We start from the raw sequence: 23,183 nt of genomic DNA on the forward strand, positions 1-23,183 counted from the left end.
CACATTCCCAGTGGGTCAGAAGTTTACAAACACTCAATTAGTATTTGGTAACATTGCCTTTAAATTGTTTAACTTGGGTCAAATGTTTCGGATAGCCTTCCACATGCTTCCCACAATAAGTTTTTTTGGCCCATCCCTCCTGACAGAGCTGGTGTAACTGGGTCCGGTTTGTAGGCCTCCTTGCTCGCACACGCTTTTTCAGTTCTGCCCACAAATGTTCTATAGGATTGAGGTCAGGGCTTTGTGATGGCCACTCCAATACCTTGACTTTGTTGTCCTTAAACCATTTTGCCACAACTTCGGAAGTATGCTTGGGGTCATTGTCCATTTGGAAGACCCATTTGCGACCAAGCTTTAACTTCCTGACTGATGTCTTGAGATGTTGCTTTAATATATGCACATAATTTTGTTTCCTCATGATGCCATCTATTTTGTGACATAATTTTGTCCCTCCTGCAGCAAAGCACCCCCACAACATGATGCTGCCACCCCCGTGCTTCACGGTTGGGATGGTGTTCTTCGGCTTGCAAGCATCCCCCTTTTTCCTCCAAACATAACGATGGTCATTATGGCCAAATAGTTATATTTTTGTTTCATCACAACAGAGGACATTTCTCCAAAAAGTACGATCTTTGTCCCCATGTGCAGTTGCAAACCGTAGTTTGGCTTTTTTATGGCTGTTTTGGAGCAGTGGCTTCTTCCTTGCTGAGTGGCCTTTCAGGTTATGTTGATATAGAACTCGTTTTTAAAGTGGATATAGATAATTTTGTACCTGTTTCCTCCAGCATCTTCACAAGGTCCTTTGCTATTGTTCTGGGATTGATTTGCACTTTTCGCACCAAAGTACGTTCATATCTAGGAGACAGAACGTGTCTCCTTCCTGAGTGGTAACGGCTGCATGGTCCCATGGTGTTTATACTTGCGTACTATTGTTTGTACATATGAACGTGTTACCTTCAGGCTTTTGGAAATTGCTCCCAAGAATGAACCAGACTTATGGTTTAAAAAAATTATGGGGTCTTGGCTTCTTTAGATTCCCATGATGTCAAGCAAAGAGGCACTGAGTTTGAAGGTAGGCCTTGAAATACATCCACAGGTACACCTCCAATTGACTCAAATTATGTCAATTAGCCTATCAGAAGCTTCTAAAGACATGACATCATTTTCTGGAATTTTCCAAGCTGTTTAAAGGCACAGTCAACGTAGTGTATGTAAACTTCTGACCCACTGGAATTGTGATACATTGAATTATACGTGAAGTAATCTGTTGGGAAAATGATTTGTCATTCACAAGTTAGATGTCCTAACCGACTTGCCAAATCTATATTTTGTTAACAAGAAATTTGTGGAGTGGTTGAAAAACAAGTTTTAATGACTCCAACATAAGTGTATGTAAACTTCCGACTTCAACTGTATCTTGAAAGACTTTGGTTGCAAGCAGGACACAAGTAATACCAACATATTTTAGGGAGCCATAATGGGTTGACCAATAGTGGTTGCAATTGAGATCAGCTATGCGGGGGAATTTAGCTCCTGTCAATGGTTCAATGAGACATCAGCTGGTGATAATCTAGTGCCATCGATGGATGCAGTAGGCTCATTGTTATTTGATTATATTCCAATACCCATTAGCCTCTCTGTGTGTGTGTGTTTCCCTGTTTGTTTCCCTGGCTAAGTTGATGAGCTGGTTTGTGCCATCAGTTGATTGACAGATGTAGGCCTACTGTAGAACGATACATTTTCCTCCAGTATTGATGCTTGTCCACGTTTTCTAATTAGTATAATTTGACAATATTGTTCTTGTCTTTGGTGTGGATTGAAGGCCTGTATTGTGTGGCTTTAATATTTAATTTCATAAAGGTGTCAAGATGTTTATGCAGCCTATCCAAAGACCATTTAGTTGAACTGAGACACTTTTCTTTCATGTTTAAATGATCATACTATTTCTTTTACGTCTTGAAAACATTGAAATAAATTCTGTTAACTTGTAGGCATAATATAGGCTCAGGCTGGTGACTAGATTGCCCAGAACTGCCGCAACCTCATGAGGCTTGGTGCCGGAGCACGCTGCTTAGACTTACTGCGCTACGATAGTTCACTAGGCCCTAGCAAGAACTAAGAATACTGATGATACACCACAAGTATGTGGACACTCCTTCAAATTAGTGGATTTGTCTATTTCAAGCACACGCTTTGCTAACAGCTGTATAAAATCAAGCACACAGCCATGCAATCTCCAAAGACAAACAATGGTAGTAAAATGGCCCCAGGTGTCCACATACTTTTGCTCATATAGTGTATGCTGATAGTTTTTCAATGTATTGTACATAGGCACATCATTTTTTTATAATTTTATTATAAAAAGGTACATAAGGTACGGCGTGAATTGTACACAAATACCGCTTCCGCCTGCCCCTTGGTGGCGATTCTAAATATTTCTTCAGATATTCAAATCCTCCTGCTGCAGGATTATTGTCCTCCTGTGACGAAATGGGTCAAATTAAGATATGACATCTGTAGGGATCGAGTTAATGGCCATATTTATTTATTCCTCTATTCCTCCTTCTCTTTCCTTTCTTCACTTTTTCTTCTCCTCCTGCACATCAGGAAATGTTCCACCAAATTCTCCAATTGTAGAGTCGACTGTAAAAATGTTGGGAAAAAAGGGCCTTGGAATTGATGGGTCTCCCGCTGTTTCACGTTTCGATATCGTGCTGCCCGTCCTCAGCCTGATGAACGGCCATGATTTATGTGGCCCAGCAGAGGCTGCCGAGTCCCCCCCCCCCTCCCCACCAGATGGGGTCATCAATCAGACCATTTTTATTGTCATTCAAAAAAGGAAAATTGTCACCATGTAGCTCCGGTGCAAAGAAAGCCATTCTGGGAAATAATATGTACAAACTGTTAGATGGTTTAAGAGGCACTTTGAATCGTCCAGCTTTTTTTGTAATAGTTTCACGTTTTATTAGCTGTTTTTCATTCTGCTTGTTATTCATTTTTGGTTTTCCCATGTTCTTTTATGTTACAATTCACCTCACATCATTATAGCATTGGTAGGCCAGTATTAAAACCGTTGTGTGTATGTTGTACATCACTTAACATTTTTGTAATTTAGCGGTCGCTCTTGTCTATAGCGACATGCAGTTAGTGCTTTCATCTTAAGATCGCTAGGTGAGACAACCACATATCACAGTTGTTGCATGCAAAAATTTCCTCAATAAATAAGTTATCAGCAAAGACAGTGCTAGTAGGAAAAGACAAGTGCAGGTTACCACATTGACTAATACTAGCTCAGCTAATCCTAAATGTAATCTAAATGTTTTGCTGGCTTCATCAGGTGTCACACAATACATTGCCTGGCCCCAGAATGCCCACAGCTGAATGTGAAATGTGATTGGCTTTCAATGTAAATGTCATTTGTGACATACTGACTGTCTTTGGATTGTAGAATACTCCAGTCACAGGCAAGACCATCCAGTCTTTGTGACAAGGAGTTATCTGCCCCGCTGTTAAGTCATCCCCTTGTTAAATGGCAACGTGAAATCATATCTCAGCCCAGTGCAGTTAACGTGAATTACAGGAGTGGTGATGAAATACATATCCTAGAGACCCTAGGAGGCTACTGTGTTATCTGAACACACTTGACTTGTGTTACAGCACCATACTGAATAGAATTGTGTATTTTCTGGTCTATTTCCAACACCCCCAGAAAACACACACAAATGCAGTGAAGCACCAGAGTTGAAACATTGTAACCAATGTAGAGGATGCTTTCATTGTTCCAAATAGCATTATTGCATAGTGACATTAGTAGTCTCTGAGATGTCATAGCGTTTGCTCCAGAACACCATCACTTCCCGGTGCTAATTCAGTTCCATTCTTCTGGAGTTTTTCTTTCATATCCCATCTTTTATGTTGCCATTCCTGTGAGGAAATGTAAAGATTGAGAGATACTTGAACAAAGGGTGACCCTCCTTCAAACCCAGGCTAATGTCATGTTTCTCATTATGCTAGAGGACCACCTTGTTCAGAGAGGGGCTGAGTACTGTAGCGATGAACGTTTCAATGAGAGATCAAGGTTGTAGCTTGATAGTTTGGACAATTTATTACAAGACCACTTGCTTCTAAGCCTAAGAGTTGCCACTAAACCTGAGTTAGTTTCCATAAATGACTCAAAATACATGTACTGCTGAGCACATGGAACCTACACACCACTTCAATCGAGGTGTCAAAAATGAAATATCTTACAAGTTCTGTTGAGTGTGTTCTGTCAAAGCGCTGTTAGTGTTTGTGGCTGTTTTCTAGTACCATCTCAATCGGTTCCTGCAGTGCTCAACACCTCCCCAAAGCAACCCCTTTATTTGGTCCTGATTAGATGTTTGTTGTGCTGACACTTCATTTGGGAACATTTATTCATTCAGATCCCTCATGAAGTTGCAAATTAATTCCAGGCTCTCATCAGAACCTCTTGAGTACACACATGCACACACACGTGCGTGAACACGCACGCGCACACACAAAGCATTCAAATACACACCTGAGGTGATTGCAGGTGTCATGGGTATGATAAGCAACGGCTCAGTCTCTCTCTCTCTAAAGACATTCCTGGATAAGAATGAAGCTATCATTAGCTCATACTCACATTCAGCCTATAGCCTTTCCACAATCTCCTGTTCTAAGCCTCCCTCTGTCACAACCATATGATTACTTCGGAATCAACTAGGACCATGTTCAAATTGTATTTCTACATTCTCTCCAGTATTTGTTCAATTGTTCACTAAATTTTCATTTTTGCGTGGCTATGACCTCTGTTGAAAACAAAGTCTAGAGGCCTTTGAGCACCCAGGAAACTACTGTTTGTCAATGTCAGTTTCTCATGTTTTCCTCTTACCGAATGCTACTCATGAGCAAATAATGAACGCAGGTGTCTAGTTAAACTGTTCTCCCAAAAAGTGACACAAAATGATCATTACTCAATGAACTTTGCAATCTGTCAGTGACATTAATGCTTGATCTCTTGGCAGGTGTGGGTTTTGAGACACGTCCTCTCTTTTTTTAAATGATTTTTGTATTTCACCTTTATTTAACCAGGTAGGCTAGTTGAGAACAAGTTCTCATTTACAACTGCGACCTGGCCAGATAAAGCAAAGCAGTTCGACACAAACAACAACACAGAGTTGACTGATCCATTGTGCTCTACTCTCCAAGATGGCAGTTATGGCATTTTGATGACTGATATTGTCATCACGTGGGATATTGTCATCAGTCAAGCTAGTGAGGATACACACCTTGTTTAATGACCAGTTATACTGGCAGGCAGACAGACTGACTGCAGTCCATGGTCTCCAGAAACCTTCAGAATCTTCCTCTTGTTTTTTGGTATGGACTTGGTCAGTTTATTCAAGTGTATTATTAGCATGGTTGTTCTGCCAGCATCTAAATACCAGGATTTCATTTCTGTGTGTGGTTTCCCCTGAGAGCATGTGCCTCCTCACTGCAGAGAGAGAGCGAGGGGGCTGGCATCATGTCGGCATTTTCTCGTTCTCTACCCATCTGTGCCACTCATACCAAATAACACACACTGGCCTCAGCATGGCATTTGTTTGTCATATTTCCAGCTCATTTCATTTGCTGATTGTGTTGCTCTGAGCAATATCATCTAACTCAAGCCCTCACACAGACGCCTGTGGAAAATCCCAACACAGATTTACATTTGAGTCACTTAGCAGACTCTTATCCATAGTGATTTACAGGAGCAAGTAGGGTTAAGTGCCTTGCTCAAGTGCACATTGACAGATTTTTTTGTGTGGATTCGAACCAGCAACCTGTCAAACCACGCACTCTTTGATTCCTCCGTATCCTCTCAGTTAAACAAGTCATGCTTAGCATAAATCTGGCAAGACTGGGATTTCCAGTTGTGCTTAGCATAAATCTGGCAAGACTGGGATTTCCAGTCGTGCTTAGCATAAATCTGACAAGACTGGGATTTCCAGCCATGCTTAGCATAAATCTGACAAGACTGGGATTTCCAGCCATGATTAGCATAAATCTGACAAGACTGGGATTTCCAGTCATGCTTAGCATAAATCTGACAAGACTGGGATTTCCAGTCGTGCTTAGCATAAATCTGACAAGACTGGGATTTCCAGCCATGCTTAGCATAAATCTGACAAGACTGGGATTTCCAGCCTGCTTAGCATAAATCTGACAAGACTGGGATTTCCAGCCATGCTTAGCATAAATACAACAAGAAGAGGATTTCCAGTCATGCTTAGCATAAAAGCCAAGAAGGATTCTCTCCACATCTAATTGTGTGTGGATAAAAAATGTGAATAATATAAACGCGAGAGCTGTAGCTAGCACAACTCCAGGGTTAGAAGGAACTGCTTGCCATTCATCTGAGGGACGAGGGTTGCAATAAAAAAAAAACTGAATTAATAATACATTGGCAACACCTGCTTGACTCCCTCTCCTAGTGAACTAGACCCTTATTCCACTCCTATCACTCCAGGCTCCTTAAAACTCAAGGATGTTTGGTCCCTTTGGGGGGCACGCTGTCAGTCTAGTCATATTTGACGAGAAGGCGGCCCTGTTTGTAAGGCTGATTAGTGTCTGGAAGATTGACGGTTTCTTCTTTCTATTTCCTTGTTGAATTTGTCTAAATTAATGGGGGTTGAGTGTTTTACTTTTATCGACACTTTGTTCATTTAGGAAGTGAGGTTCACCTGGTGACGGCTTTCCCAGCGGGCAAAACAGGTTTAAATCACATCATAAAAGCTGTTTTGCTCTTGTCATTTCAACATGTTTTGCCCGCTAGTTAAGCGTGGTTTTATTGATAATGAGCTGTAACCTCATTCTCCTCTGCCTCTCCTTCCCTAGGTACAGTAGCTAGCAGTAACAACTGCTGCAGCACCAAAATCCATGGTATTTTTAGTTTGTTTAGGTTCATGTTTATTCACTAGCTGGTAGTTTGTCAGTGCTCATTTTCATATTCTTATCCATGCTTCTCTCTATCTCTCTCTCTCTCTTACACACCACACACGCACACACACACACACACACACACACACACACACACACACACACACACACACACACACACACACACACAAAGAGAGGCAGATATTGTACTAAGGTGTGAGCGGGGGTGGGGGGTGGGCAGTCTGTTTGCTGTTTGGCAGACTGACTGTCTGCACTCTCTCTCCTAAGGCTTCTCACACTAAAAACTCCTGACTTCTGTTCACACAACCCTGTCTCCATGGTTACGTGCCAGGAGGCTACGTGTCGTCTCCTGTTGTCGTACCTTTTCCCAATGAGCGAAGACATAGAAAATGTTGTGCGTTCCATAAGAACAGGCACAGGAATCAGGATCATTCACCCGTATGGGTTTTAGTCAAAGCACATGTCCTTGTGTCTTCTGCTATGTCTAACACACATATGTATGTGTATCCACGTTAACTTGACTCAAAAGCCCGGGGAGCTGACTTTCTATTGATCTTTCTTTACTTAGTCTTTTTTTTACCAGGTTAGTGGTGTTTGTCTGAATTTCTGAAGTGAGAAACCCTTCTCTCTGTCATAATAAGAGGGGCCCTGTGTGATGACTGTCTGTGTACTTACCACCATCATATCAGTTTCTAGATTGGCTTGCCCTTCAACTCCCCAACCTATCTAGAATACAGATGTATTGTATCTTGTGTACAGGGAGCTTGCTCAGGTCTTAGTGTGAAAAAGCTACGGGCAAATAGCCATTGTCAAGACTTTAAAAAGTATGGAATTGTATGCTACAGTCTGATGAAGGTCTGGACTTCTTGAACTTCATGGATACAAGGTAGATACATACGGTATGAAAATAGGCTATGCCTAGCAAGATAGAGCAAGATAGACCAAAAACATCTCAACAATCAGTCATCTCCTCACAAGAATTGCTGCAAACAAGAAAGGTTGAGGTGTTGAAAATGTATCCGTTAGCTTGGGGAAAAGTCTGGATTTTTATTATCTGAAGTCTGCAAGCTCATTTTGTAAGATCTCAACACATTGTTTTGGGTTAGTAAGTCAACATATCTTTTCCCTCTACTGGGCCTCATTCTCCAGGTTTGAGCAGAGTATACTTAGCTCTACTCACCTCCCCTTTATGCTGTCAAATGGAGACTTGACCTTATCTATCCGTGTTCTTTTCCTGTGGGCCCACGAGAGAGTAAAACACTCATAAATAAATAAACTTCTCACGTCTCTCCATGGAGATAACTGATGTCTAGTGAGGCACGAAATGGCTGCCTTCTTTACTGAGATGGGGCTGTTTTGTAAGGGGAACTGCAGATTTTTTTTTATCCATTATTTTACCAGGTAAGTTGACTGAGAACACGTTCTCATTTACAGCAACAACCTGGGAAATAGTTACAGGGGAGAGGAGGGGGATGAATGAGCCCATTTTAAACTGGGAATTATTAGGTGACCATGATGGTTTGAGGGCCAGATTGGGAATTTAGCCAGGACACCGCAGTTAACACCACCACAAGTGCCATGGGATCTTTAATTACCTCAGAGAGTCAGGACCCCCGTTTAATATCCCATCCGAAAGACGGCACCCTACACAGGGCAGTGTCCTCAATCACTGCCCTGGGGCATTGGGATATTTTTTAGACCAGTGGAAAGAGTGCCTCCTACTGGCCCTCCAACACCACTTCCAGCAGCATCTGGTCTCCCATCCAGGGACTGACCAGGACCAACCCTGCATCAGAAGCAAGCCAGCAGTGGTATGCAGGGTGGTATGCTGCTGGCCAATGCAGGTTGAGGGTGTTTCTGTATTTTTAAAAGTTTTGTAACTGCAGCACAGCAGAAAAATAACTGACAAAACATGTTACATCAACAAAGTAAGACAATAAAGTGAAACTAATTCAAATCTGAACTGGACCTGGGGCTAGTAACAGGTTATTGGGCATTCAGATGGAGTGGCCAGCCCTTGGACACTTGAGTTCCTTGAACAATGTTTTAAACGGGCTAACCACTTCATCTCTTTTCTCCTCAGGGGGACCGTGGAGGCACGCTTTGTGTATGTCTTCGTCCTGGGCATCCTCTTCACGGGCTCCAAGGACCTGTTGCGGTCCCAGGTCATCACAGCCGATGCCAGGCTGAAGAGCAGGGGCTTATGGGAAATCTACAGGTAGGTAGACTACATGGCAAATAGCTTAGAGAATAGAGAGGCGGGCTAGCAATCGGTAGGTGGCAAGTTTGAATCCTGTATACATTGTTTTATTCAACCTTTATTGAACCATGCAAGTCAGCTTAGAATCACTTATTTGTCTTATTTACTCATTAAGCATAGTTATTGGACAATAAAGTAATCTTCTTATAGTGGTATGGTTCTGTTGGTGGCCCTGTTGTTCCGAGCCCACAACCTGCCGGTGCTGTGCTGCTGTTTGCTGGTCCAGACTTTGATGGCCCAGTTCATCTGGAAGAAGCTCCACTACGACGCTGCACAGACCACCATCATGCACTACTGGTTTGGACAGGCCTTCTTCTACTTCCAGGTAAGGGACCGTTAGATGAGGGGGATCTGCACTCCCCCCAAAATATTTAAATGCATGAGGAAAAAAACTATGAAATATCTTATTTTGAGTGCAAAGCAGACACAGCAGATGAAGTCCTTTTCTAAATGAAGTTGTGAATGAGGTACAGTTGAAGTCAGAAGTTTACATACACCTTAGCCAAATACATTTAAACTCTGTTTTTCACAATTCCTGACGTTTAATCCTAGTAAAAATTCACTGTCTTAGGGCAGTTAGGACCACCACTTTATTTTAAAGTGAAATGTCGGAATAATAGTAGAGAGAGTAATTTATTTCAGCTTTTATTTATTACATCACATTCCCAGTGGGTCAGAAGTTTACATCCACTCAATTAGTATTTGGTAGCATTGCCTTTAATTTGTTTAACTTGGGTCAAACATTTCGGATAGCCTTCCACAAGCTTCCCACAATAAGTTGGGTGAATGTTGTCCCGTTCCTCCTGACAGAGCTGGTGTAACTGAGTCGGGTTTTTAGGCTTCCTTGTTTGCACACGCTTTTTCAGTTCTGCCCACAAATGTTCTATAAGATTGAGGTCAGGGCTTTGTGATGGCCACTCCAATACCTTGACTTTGTTGTCCTTAAGGCATTTTGCCACAACTTTGGAAGTATGCTTGGGGTCATTGTCCATTTGGAAGACCCATTTGCGACCAAGCTTTAACTTCCTGACTGATGTCTTAAGATGTTGCTTTAATATATCCACATAATTTCCCAACCTCATGATGCCATCTATTTTGTGAAGTGCACCCTCCTGCAGCAAAGCACCCCCACAACATGATGCTGCCACCCACGTGCTTCACGGTTGGGATGGTGTTCTTCAGCTTGCAAGCCTCTTTTTTCTCCAAACATAACGATGGTTGTTATGGCCAAACAGTTCTATTTTTGTTTTATCATACCAGAGGACATTTCTCCAGAAAGTATGATCTTTGTCCCCATGTGCAGTTGCAAACCGTAGTCTGGCTTTTTTATGGCGGTTTTATAGCAGTGGTTCTTCCTTGCTGAGAGACCTTTCAGGTTATGTTGATATAGGACTTTTTTTTACTGTGGATATAGATCATTTTGTACCTGTTTCCTCCAGCATCTTCACAAGGTCCTTTGCTGTTGTTCTGGGATTGATTTGCACTATTCGCATCAAAGTACGTTCATCTCTAGGAGACTGAACGCGTCTCCTTCCTGAGCGGTATGATGGCTGCGTGGTCCCATGGTGTTTATACTGGCATACTATTGTTTGTACAGCTGAACGTGGTACCTTCAGGCATTTGGAAATTGCTCCCAAGGATGAACCAGTCTTGTTGAGGTCTACGCCTGACCCACTGGAATTGTGATACACTGAATTATGAGTGAAATAATCTGTCTGTAAACAATTGTTGGAAAAGTGACTTGTCATGCACAAAGTAGATGTCCTAACCGACTTGCCAACTATCGTTTGTTATCAAGAAATTTGTGGAGTGGTTGAAAAACGAGTTGTAATGACTCCAACCTAAGTGTATGTAAACTTCCGACTTCAACTCTGTGTGTGTAGGTAGGTCACTTTTTCATGCAGGATAGAAGAGGTCTTCTAGATTTCCTCATGTCGTTCTGTTTCAGTGAACATAATCAAGTGTACAATTATATTTTGCTGTCACAATACCTAACATCCCGAGACACCACACACCCACACCCACACACACACACAGCCCAAGTGTTCACCAGATAAAAACAATTTTGGCGTCCCTGAATTCCTCCAACCCCTTGATTTTGTCACTTTGTTACCACTCTCAGATCATTATGAAGGGGTCAGGAATGACCAATTACCACTTTAGGTGTCCATGCGTGAAATTATTGACCCTGGGTAATGGTTAGTCTCAACAAAGCTGTAAACCAGCCCTACTGTAGGCCAAGCTGAGCAGTCCAATGTCCTAAAACTCCTATTGTAGCCACTCCATGGTCGGCCCTGTGGAACATACATGATTCAATAGTTTAATTGATCCACTAAAATATGGTGTTGAGTTTGTCCATTGGAGGGTGGCTTAGTCAGGCTCTTTGACAGAATGGGTCCTTTCACACGCACGAGCACGCATGCACTCACTCCATCCATCCACCCCTCCAGGCAAGAGAGAGAGGAGCTAGTGGCCCTCATCAGCCAGTGAATTAATTCAGCTCCCGCGGCAATCGCGAAAGCTCTTCCATCACACCTGAGCCCTCGTCAGGAAATGGAAAGGGGAATGAGAGACTGGGCCAAAAACAGTGGGGAGGAGAGACGAGGTGGAGGGGAGTTTTTACACCATCACTGCAGCCCTTACAAGGCCAGTGAGGTGACAAGCTCTGAATAGCTACCTGCGAAGTGGAGGAGCATGCAGGAGACCGACACATTTTAATAGTATCAGCTTCTGACTCCTTTCGAAAGTTAACATTGACTGTATTCCGTAATCTTCATATATACATTTTTCCCAATGTTAAGTCAGATGTAGTTAGTGAAGTTAGCTAACTTAGTTAGCTACGTTACCCAACTTAGCTACATTTTGTTAACTTAAATAGTCACATTAGCTAATGTATTTAGCTACACTAGCTACTGTATGTTAGCTACTTTAGCTAGCTAAGCTACATGATTTAACTACTACGTTAGCTAAGTAAGCTAAGGCTAGGTGTGAAAATGAAGCTTAATAAAATGGTCATCTTCTGTTTGGCTGGCTGTTTGTCTGTAGGGGAACTCCAACAGCATTGCCACGGTTGACATCTCGGTGGGCTTCGTGGGACTGGAGAGCTACATAGAGGCCCCGGCTTTCTTCCTCACCGCCCTCAGCACGTATGCCGGGCCCCTGCTCTGGGCTGCGCACCTGGTTTGCTACCTCAGCTCAGAGAAGAGGTCAGTTACTGTAGACTCAGCCCCCTCACACCAGTAAGTGTCATTAGTGATGATACATTCATAAGTTAATTCATTCGAACATACACAGCCCAGGTACCAGCTAACCATGGGTTTATCTTTTGAGCTTGTTTGTCTTACTATAGCAGACCAATGATGAAGTAGAAGATTTGGTAGATTGAAAGCCTTGAAACAGATGATTTAGTGCAGGGAGGACATCTATGTACTCACAACATGATGATTTAGTGCAGGGGGGACGTCCATGTACTCACAACATGATGATTTAGTGCAGGGAGGACGTCCATGTACTCACAACATGATGATTTAGTGCAGGGAGGACGTCCACGTACTCACAACATGATGATTTAGTGCAGGGAGGACATCTATGTACTCACAACATGATGATTTAGTGCAGGGAGGACATCTATGTACTCACAACATGATGATTTAGTGCAGGGGGGACGTCCATGTACTCACAACATGATGATTTAGTGCAGGGAGGACGTCCACGTACTCACAACATGATGATTTAGTGCAGGAAGGACGTCCACGTACTCACAACATGATGATTTAGTGCAGGGAGGACGTCCACGTACTCACAACATGATGATTTAGTGCAGGGAGGACGTCCACGTACTCACAACATGATGATTTAGTGCAGGGAGGACGTCCACGTACTCACAACATGATGATTTAGTGCAGGGAGGACGTTCATGTACTCACAACATGATGATTTAGTGCAGGGAGGATGTCCATGTACTCACAGGTAGCCTAGTGGTTAGAGCGTTGGACCGGTAATCGAAAGGTTGCTAAATCGAATCCCCTAGCTGACAAGGTAAAAATCTGTTGTTCTGACCCTGAACAAGGCAGTTAACCCACTGTTCCTAGACCCTCATTGTAAATAAGAATTTGATCTTAACTGACTTGCCTAGTTAAAAAAGGTTGAATTACATTTTTTTTTTATTGTGCAGGGAGGGCGTCCATGTACTCACAACATTGATTTGGCCTAAAACAAGAGGCTGGTGAAACTTTCCAGTTATTCAATTGTTCATGAATGGAATTTCAACTGATTTACGGAACTGGAATGGAAACTGATTTGAGCACTACCGTACCATAATACATAAAGACAAAAAAGGACATTAACCCAACAGAGCACAGTAACCTAACAGAGAACAGTATATTATTTCCGTCTAGCATGAGACTGCAGTGTGTAATTTTTGGGACTGGATCATAATGCGATGACAACGCCTTGGCCACATGCCAATTTATTTTGGATTCAAAACAGCAGCGCAGCAAGCTACCCCTGGATGTTATTTGGAAATGCAAAAGTGATCATCAAAGATGCAAGAGATCGCCTTGATCCGGGAACACTTTGTACATCGTTTTAACGCTTGCACCCCTAATTGATTGTCTCATTAATTCATTTGATTCCGGCAACAAGTTAGCCACCTAGAGCACAATTCAAAGAGCATAAGATAAAAGAACGTGATTATTAATACATGAGATAAGTGTTGCTACCCCGTGTCTTGAATGTACATTACAGTATGAATCACAGCACTATAAGCTAACAGTTATGGAATGGAAAAAAGAAGGGGTGGAGGATGTGGTTAATATCAAAAAGCTGTTTGTGGGTGGGTGTTTTTTTTCTTCTTTAAAGAGGCCTCTAAGCTTCTTTGTTACTGGCATCTAATTCCAATTAGGTTGAGTGATAACTAGCTCCGAAATGCAGCCGAAGCAGATCGTAAAGCCTAGTCCAACAGGGGGACCCCTTCTCCTAATGCACGCCAGCGTTTCAATAATTTATGAAAACGACCACTTTGAAGTCCTGCTCTTGGAGAGGGAAAAAGGGAATTGTGAACACACATATACTTACACTCATAAGTTTGGACACACCTACTTATTCAAGGGTTTTTCTTTATTTTTCTACATTGTAGAATAATAGTGAAGACATCAAAACTATAAAATAAAACATATGGAATCATGTAGTAACCAAAAAAGTGTTAAACAAATAATTAAAATAGCCACCCTTTGCCTTGATGACAGCTTTGCTCACTCTTGGCATTCTCTCAACTAGCTTCATGAGGAATGCTTTTCCAGCAGCCTTGAAGGACTTCCCACTGCGGTCCAACTCATACGAAACCATCTCAATTGGGTTGAGGTCGGTTGATTGTGGAGGCCAGGTCATCTGATCCATCCCTCTCCTTGGTCAAATAGCCTGGAGGTGTGTTTTGGGTCATTATCCTGTTGAAAAACAAAGTATAGTTCCACTAATCGCAAACCAGATGGGATGGAGTATTGCTTCAGAATGCTGTGGTAGCCATGCTGGTTAAGTGTGCCTTGAATTCTAAATAAATCACTGACAGTGTCACCAGCAAAGCACCCCAACAACATCACACCGCCTGCTCCATGCTTCACAGTGGGAACCACACACATTGAGATCATCTGTTCGCCTACTCTGCGTGTCACAAAGACACCGCGGTTAGAACCAAAAATCCCAAATTTTGACTCATCAGACCAAAGGACAGATTTCCACCAGGCTAATGTCCATTGCTCGTGACTAACCATCATGTCTTAAAGTAATGATGCACTGTCATTTCTCTTTGCTTATTTGAGCTGTTCTTGCGATAGTATGGACTTGGTCTTTTACCAAATAGGGCTATGTTCTGTATACCACCCCTACCTCGTCAGAACACAACGGATCAGCTCAAACGCATTAAGAAGGAAAGAAATTCCACAAATTAACTTTTAACAAGGAAAACCTGTTATTTGAAATGCATTCCAAGTGACTACCTCATGAAGCTGGTTGAGAGAATGCCAAGAGTGTGCAAAGCTGTCATCAAGACAAAGGGTAACTTCTTTGAAGAATCTAAAATCTAAAATATATTTAGATTTGTTTGACACATTTTTGGTTACTACATGATTCCATATGTGTTATTTCATAGTTTTGATGACTTCACTATTATTCTACAATGTAAAAAAAATTGTCAAAATAAAGAAAAACCCTTGAATGAGTAGGTGTGTCCAAACTTTTGACTGGTACTGTACATGCATTCACACACATTAATTAAAGCAGAGAAATTGGTAGAATTGTCTGTCACATCATCCCCTCTTTGACTTAGCATCATAGTGCGGATGCAGGAGAACATTCCAAATCCCATTACTCCCTGTCTCGCCCCTTGGGAGTCTGCTTCTATGTCACCGAGTCGCGTTCCGCTATGTCACGAAATGTCACCATTTGCATATCTGGGTGGCTTTTAGGACCACCCGTGGTGCTGGTGTCAAGTCAAGGACAGTCAGTTGTGCCCCGCTAACAAGAGCCACTGATATGTTGACAATTTTTGTTCTACGATGATGTTGTCTGTGTCAGATCGTAACTGTGGCCAAGTTGAGACTGGTCACCTTCTCAGTTGACGGCCCTCTTCTTTATTTTAATCAATAATATTAACGACAGGTAGTTTGTTGGTTTGTTAACTGTGAAGTTCAGCCTCGGGGACCTCATCAAACCCCCTACGACAGCCTGTCATTTTTTATCCCTTACATATGCTCTTGCAGGAAGCCAGTTCAAGTAAAGTCCCATATTTGTAACACTGTCATAAACCAATTGATTCATCTGAGGAAACGTGCCTCACACAATCCATCCCCTCTGAGTATCTCATACATAATACGAGCAGACCGAGATTTGTAAATTCTCATTATTCATGTCCACATCCTCCATCCCCACCATCCAGCTCTGCAGTTTTCCACCAGAATGACCCCACTCACAAAGTGCAGTTTGAGATGTCTGCGTGATAAATGAACCTCTTAAGTAGTCTGACACAATGCAGCTCATTTATAATGCACTATGCCCCATCAGCATCCACACTACAGAACCAAATACTGGAAATGGGCTTTGATCAATACCTCCCTTGTCGGGAAACCCTAAAACCACAGGGGAAGATAAAACTAAAGTTTTATTTTGCTGTTAAATAGGATCTGTCTAGGGCCATGTTTTCACCAGGATAAAAGTGCTCCAAAGTAGTCAAAGCAAACAAAGAGAATTCAATAACCCCTTTTCCCAACATTTGCTATTGCAGTTCAAACATATATCCTGGTCAAATCTGTGCAGACTGCACCCAGAAATGGGAAAATACATGTGGTGCAAACGCATTGCCAGGGCTGTGTTTTTGAGTGTCAAAAGGGGGCAATTCTCAAACGCTCCAGAGCTCTATAGGTGGTATCCCTTGACCCACATCCTGTATCCCACACTCCTTTACAGGCAGTCATCCCTTTTTAGTCCTGCTCCCTGGGTCATGATAGAGGGAGCGCACTGGATCAATACTAAAGCCAGCCCAAGAAGAGGACAGGAAGTAAAGGGAGAGTGGGTGGGTGTGGGACAGGCGTGAAGGTGCTTGACTAATGCCTGAACTCATTTCCAAAGAGGGGAATGCCCTTCAATTACTACCTCATCAGGGAGCTAGAGACCTTTGCCTAGGACAGGACATGAACAGACACCTAATTCGCCAGATGCCGGACAGGTCTCTCCTGCTGTAAAGGAATGGGGATGTATAGAGCTGAGAGACGTGATCACCACAACAAAGACAAGACAAATGTCTTTCTACTGGTTATGTAGACCTTTTATGTAATCATCTGTAGTTTTATTCATGACACCTGTGCATTCCGTTAAAACGTAGATATTAGGCATAAAATGAGTTGGATTCATCTGGATCCCTTGATTAATTACATATCTGTTGAATCAGGCCCCATGGGTGAGTAATGTGGCCTGTTCTGCATCGCAACATCATTGTAATAATTACATTGTTGTGGTTTGCTACACCAGCTGTGTGTGTCTTGGCAGACCGGAGCCACAGCTGAGCACACACACTCCCAGTGCAGTCAATGCTACCTGCTACATAGGCCACTTGAGCAGAACAGCAACACATGCCTTGAGGGTATAGTCTCTGAAGAGTACACTACACCTAATACAGTAACTTGCGTCATACGCCTCTGGTGTAGGAGTAACAGAAAAAAGTGCCTTCAGAAAATATTCACACCCCTTGACTTTTTCCACATTTTGTTGTGTTACAGCCTGAATTTGCCTGAATTTAAAATTGATTACATTTAGATTTTGTCAATGGCCTATACATAATACCCAATAATGTCAAAGTGGACTGTTTTTACAAATGGTTACAAATTAATTAAAAAATGAAAAGCTGAAATGTCATGAGTCAATAAGTATTCAACCCATAAGTTCAGGAGTAAAAGTGTGCTTAACTAGTCACATAATAAGTTGCATGGACTCGCTCTGTGTGCAATAATAATGTTTAACATGATTTTTGAATGACTACCTCCTCTCTGTAACCCACACATACAGTGCTGTGAGAAAGTATTTGCCTTTCAAATTTTCTCTACTTTTGCATATTTTTTATACTAAATGTTAACAGATCTTCAACCAAAACCTAATATTAGATAAAGGGAACATGAATGAACAAAATACAACAATTACATATTTATTATGCAACAGTTATGCTACACCCAATGCCCTTGTGTGAAAAAGTAATTGCCCCCTTACACTTATTAACTGGTTGTTCGTTCCACCTTTAGGTGTCACTGTGGAGGAATTTTGGCCCACTCTTCCATGTGGAACTACTTTAACTTAGCAACATTTGTGGGTTTTCAAGCGTCAATTGCTAGTTTCAAATCCTACCACAACATCTCAATTGGGATTAGGTCTGGATTTTGGCCATTTTCATGTAGTCGTGATTGTGTGTTTGGTATCATTGTCTTGCTGCATTGTCCAGCTGAGCTTCAGCTCATAGGCGGATGGCCTGATATTCTCCTGTAGAATTATCTGATACAGAGCAGAATTCATATACAGGTATTACCAGTGTCCAACAGGGATCTATTATTTGTCCACTTCTCTCTTATACATGGCTCCCACTAAGCAAAATCATCTTTGAATATTGTGCCAGCTTCCACACCTATGCAGATGACATAGTTTAAAATGTATTTAGTGCTTGATCATGTTTAGATTCTAAACCCCATTGATTAGCTGTATCAGAGTAAATGCTACAAATGTGAATGTTAGTTGATATAAAAAACTTTATGGTTTGTGAGCTAAAGAGATTTGCGATAAAACATCATACATTTCAGGTCCGGACCTTTGTTTCAATACTTTTCTTCTGGCCCAAAATGTGTGTGCTATGTGCATTGATAGCTGTTTGTGAGAGTGATATAGAAGGACACATTCAGTGTGTGTCGCTAAGTACAGTCATTTCTGTTGGCACCTACATGGGGGCTTGTGTGGGGACGCTCACTGATTATGCGAACACGCAGACAAACAAACCCACAGGTGTTTGATTCAACACCTACCCTAAATTACACTACCACCCACTGCCTTAGTGCAGCTCTCAGCTAGCCTTTATTTGTTTGGGAGGGATAATTTCCCAGGTTTGAAATTCCTCCCACAGAGTTTTGAGATTACCTGGCTGCAGTTCCATCCCCAGAGTTTTGAGATTACCTGGCTGCAGTTCCATCCCCAGAGTTTTGAGATTACCTGGCTGCAGTTCCTCCTCCAGAGTTTTGAGATTACCTGGCTGCAGTTCCTCCTCCAGAGTTTTGAGATTACGTGGCTGCTGTTCCTCCTCCAGAGTTTTGAGATTACCTGGCTGCAGTTCCTCCTCCAGAGTTTTGAGATTACCTGGCTGCAGTTCCATCCCCAGAGTTTTGAGATTACCTGGCTGCAGTTCCATCCCCAGAGTTTTGAGATTACCTGGCTGCAGTTCCTCCTCCAGAGTTTTGAGATTACCTGGCTGCAGTTCCTCCTCCAGAGTTTTGAGATTACGTGGCTGCTGTTCCTCCTCCAGAGTTTTGAGATTACCTGGCTGCAGTTCCTCCTCCAGAGCTTTGAGATTACCTGGCTGCAGTTCCATCCCCAGAGTTTTGAGATTACCTGGCTGCAGTTCCATCCCCAGAGTTTTGAGATTACCTGGCTGCAGTTCCATCCCCAGAGTTTTGAGATTACCTGGCTGCAGTTCCATCCCCAGAGTTTTGAGATTAACTGGCTGCAGTTCCTCCCCCAGAGTTTTGAGATTACCTGGCTGCAGTTCCATCCCCAGAGTTTTGAGATTACCTGGCTGCAGTTCCATCCCCAGAGTTTTGAGATTACCTGGCTGCAGTTCCTCCTCCAGAGTTTTGAGATTACCTGGCTGCAGTTCCATCCCCAGAGTTTTGAGATTACCTGGCTGCAGTTCCATCCCCAGAGTTTTGAGATTACCTGGCTGCAGTTCCTCCTCCAGAGTTTTGAGATTACCTGGCTGCAGTTCCTCCTCCAGAGTTTTGAGATTACGTGGCTGCTGTTCCTCCTCCAGAGTTTTGAGATTACCTGGCTGCAGTTCCTCCTCCAGAGCTTTGAGATTACCTGGCTGCAGTTCCATCCCCAGAGTTTTGAGATTACCTGGCTGCAGTTCCATCCCCAGAGTTTTGAGATTACCTGGCTGCAGTTCCATCCCCAGAGTTTTGAGATTACCTGGCTGCAGTTCCATCCCCAGAGTTTTGAGATTAACTGGCTGCAGTTCCTCCCCCAGAGTTTTGAGATTACCTGGCTGCAGTTCCATCCCCAGAGTTTTGAGATTACCTGGCTGCAGTTCCATCCCCAGAGTTTTGAGATTACCTGGCTGCAGTTCCTCCTCCAGAGTTTTGAGATTACGTGGCTGCTGTTCCTCCTCCAGAGTTTTGAGATTACCTGGCTGCAGTTCCTCCTCCAGAGTTTTGAGATTACCTGGCTGCAGTTCCTCCTCCAGAGTTTTGAGATTACCTGGCTGCAGTTCCTCCTCCAGAGTTTTGAGATTACGTGGCTGCTGTTCCTCCTCCAGAGTTTTGAGATTACCTGGCTGCAGTTCCTCCTCCAGAGCTTTGAGATTACCTGGCTGCAGTTCCATCCCCAGAGTTTTGAGATTACCTGGCTGCAGTTCCATCCCCAGAGTTTTGAGATTACCTGGCTGCAGTTCCATCCCCAGAGTTTTGAGATTACCTGGCTGCAGTTCCATCCCCAGAGTTTTGAGATTAACTGGCTGCAGTTCCTCCCCCAGAGTTTTGAGATTACCTGGCTGCAGTTCCATCCCCAGAGTTTTGAGATTACCTGGCTGCAGTTCCATCCCCAGAGTTTTGAGATTACCTGACTGCAGTTCCATCCCCAGAGTTTTGAGATTACCTGGCTGCAGTTCCATCCCCAGAGTTTTGAGATTACCTGGCTGCAGTTCCTCTCCCAGAGTTTTGAGATTACCTGGCTGCAGTTCCTCCCCCAGAGTTTTGAGATTACCTGGCTGCAGTTCCTCCTCCAGAGTTTTGAGATTACCTGGTTGCAGTTCCTCCTCCAGAGTTTTGAGATTACCTGGCTGCAGTTCCTCCTCCAGAGTTTTGAGATTACGTGGCTGCTGTTCCTCCTCCAGAGTTTTGAGATTACCTGGCTACAGTTCCTCCCCCAGAGTTTTGAGATTACCTGGCTGCAGTTCCATCCCCAGAGTTTTGAGATTACCTGACTGCAGTTCCATCCCCAGAGTTTTGAGATTACCTGGCTGCAGTTCCTCCCCCAGAGTTTTGAGATTACCCGGCTGCAGTTCCTCCCCCAGAGTTTTGAGATTACCTGGCTGCAGTTCCTCCTCCAGAGTTTTGAGATTACCTGGTTGCAGTTCCTCCTCCAGAGTTTTGAGATTACCTGGCTGCAGTTCCTCCTCCAGAGTTTTGAGATTACGTGGCTGCAGTTCCATCCCCAGAGTTTTGAGATTACCTGGCTGCAGTTCCTCCTCCAGAGTTTTGAGATTATGTGGCTGCTGTTCCTCCTCCAGAGTTTTGAGATTACCTGGCTGCAGTTCCTCCTCCAGAGTTTTGAGATTACGTGGCTGCAGTTCCATCCCCAGAGTTTTGAGATTACCTGGCTGCTGTTCCTCCTCCAGAGTTTTGGGTTCACCTGGCTGCAATATCCCTGTCTGAATATGGGATGAACTGTGGCTCTGTTCAGACCGACAAAGGCATTGAAATGACTCAGAGGAGCTTTCAGATGCTGCGATTGAATGTGTGTTTGTGCACATGTGTACTTGTGTGTGAAAGAGATCAAATGTGAAAGAGAGCGAGTATAAAAGGACAACGTGCAAACAGCTTGTACAGTTCTCTGTATTTCTGATTGTTTCAAATGAGAGACTGTGGGGAACCCTTTGAAGAGTGTGCAACTTGTTCTCCATCTCTGCCTTTCATTTGAATTGAAAGGCTGCCGTCGAAGGTCATATCCTGTACTTTCTACATGTGCTGGCATCTATCAGCCCTATCTAAATAGACAATGAGGTCAGGCTCTTTTCAGGGGTACTAAGGAGTCGATGTCAGGCTAATGCAACCGTAAGCATTGAGACAGACGAGATACAAGTTCTCAGGTTGAAAGGCTGATTGAAAGCATGTGCCTCAAGGCTAAGAGAGATGCATTAGGATTTGTCTGAGTCCAGGCCTCGGTTCAATAGCATTTGTTTTATATCAAATACTTTAGATGTGGAGGTTGAATGTACACGTGGTGTACTCAAATCTGTGCTTTAAAACGTGACCTATGACATGCAAACCTTCAATCCTGCAATGTCTCATGCCAAATGCCATTTGTTTTGTCAGGTACATTAGGCATTTGTTGTTTTGACTGCTGGTGATATCTGTTTTTCCATTCTTCTGATTGAAAGATAATCAATCTCTCTCTCTTCTCTCCCATCATCTCTCTTCACCCTCTCTCATCTCCATCTTTCCCTTTTCTCCTCCTCTCTCCAGGAGCTCAGTGGCGGTCGGCCATGGATGCTACTGCTTGGCCCTTTTGCGGTCCGTGCCGGCGGCGGCCTACGTGGTGTTGGTCACGGCCCTGCGCTACCACCTCTTCATCTGGAGCGTCTTCTCACCCAAGCTGCTGTATGAGTCCATGCACACACTGCTCACCACTGCAATTTGCCTCTTCTTCACCACCATGGAGCAGAGCCGCAGGCCCTAGGGAGCCCACGGCTCAGAGGGCTCTCAACTTTCAGGAAGGGGTTAAGGAGAAGGGCAAAGACTCATGGGTAATGGTGGTCCTGATACTGTCCTAGTTGATTCTGGATGCCCCACTCCTACACTCTGAAGGAGAAGGTGGGAATGTACTGTCCACTGCACTGGACTTCTAGGATTTCAGCATTCACTTGGGTGGCAGGTAGCCTAATGTTTAAGAGCGTTGGGCCAGTAACCGAAAGGTTGCTGGTTTGAATCACTGAGCAGACTAGGTGAAAAATCTGTCGATGTACCCTTCAGCAAGGCACTTAACCCTAATTGCTCCTGTAAGTGGCTCTGGATAAGAGTGTCTGCTAAATTAATACAAAAATGTTCAAATTCACCTTTTGGTACGCAATATCTTTTCTCAGATGGAACTTTGTCTCTTGTATGGACTAAAGCACAACTTTTTTAGTAAGATTTAGATATTTTAAGGTGGTGGGTTCTACTGAAGTCTGTTCAGGTATTTATTGAGCAGGGCTGAAAATGGGTAATGGAGTAAATTTTATAAATTATTTCATTTGAATGTGTCAAAGCACAATCTCTTGAAATTGGATTTGTATTCCTTCCTTTTGTTGTGTTATTGTTTGTTTTGTTTCTGTAGAGTAGTAAGTTCTTCTATTGACCCCCGGCTCTGTAGTGCTCTATCCCAGTAGAGTAGTAAGTTCTTCTATTGACCCCCAGCTCTGTAGTGCTCTATCCCAGTAGAGTAGTAAGTTCTTCTATTGACCCCCGGCTCTGTGGTGCTCTATCCC

The 23,183-nt window shown here is 43.2% G+C and overlaps 1 protein-coding gene across 1 annotated transcript in view; it reads left to right on the plus strand.

The window, feature by feature from the left end:
- The window catches only part of LOC110488955 (GPI ethanolamine phosphate transferase 2, catalytic subunit), a 119,426-nt gene extending 96,655 nt beyond the window's left edge, over positions 1-22,771 (plus strand). The window contains exons 11-14 of the mRNA XM_021561447.3: positions 9,026-9,160; positions 9,353-9,527; positions 12,248-12,408; positions 22,183-22,771. Of these exons, the coding sequence (XP_021417122.3) occupies positions 9,026-9,160; positions 9,353-9,527; positions 12,248-12,408; positions 22,183-22,396 (685 nt within the window). The 3' untranslated portion in view covers positions 22,397-22,771. The remainder of the gene's footprint in view (positions 1-9,025; positions 9,161-9,352; positions 9,528-12,247; positions 12,409-22,182) is intronic.
- Positions 22,772-23,183: the final 412 nt, after the last annotated feature.

The sequence above is a fragment of the Oncorhynchus mykiss genome, chromosome 14, assembly GCF_057628025.1.
Source record: "Oncorhynchus mykiss isolate SJ-2025 chromosome 14, ASM5762802v1, whole genome shotgun sequence".
Lineage (NCBI taxonomy): Eukaryota > Metazoa > Chordata > Actinopteri > Salmoniformes > Salmonidae > Oncorhynchus > Oncorhynchus mykiss.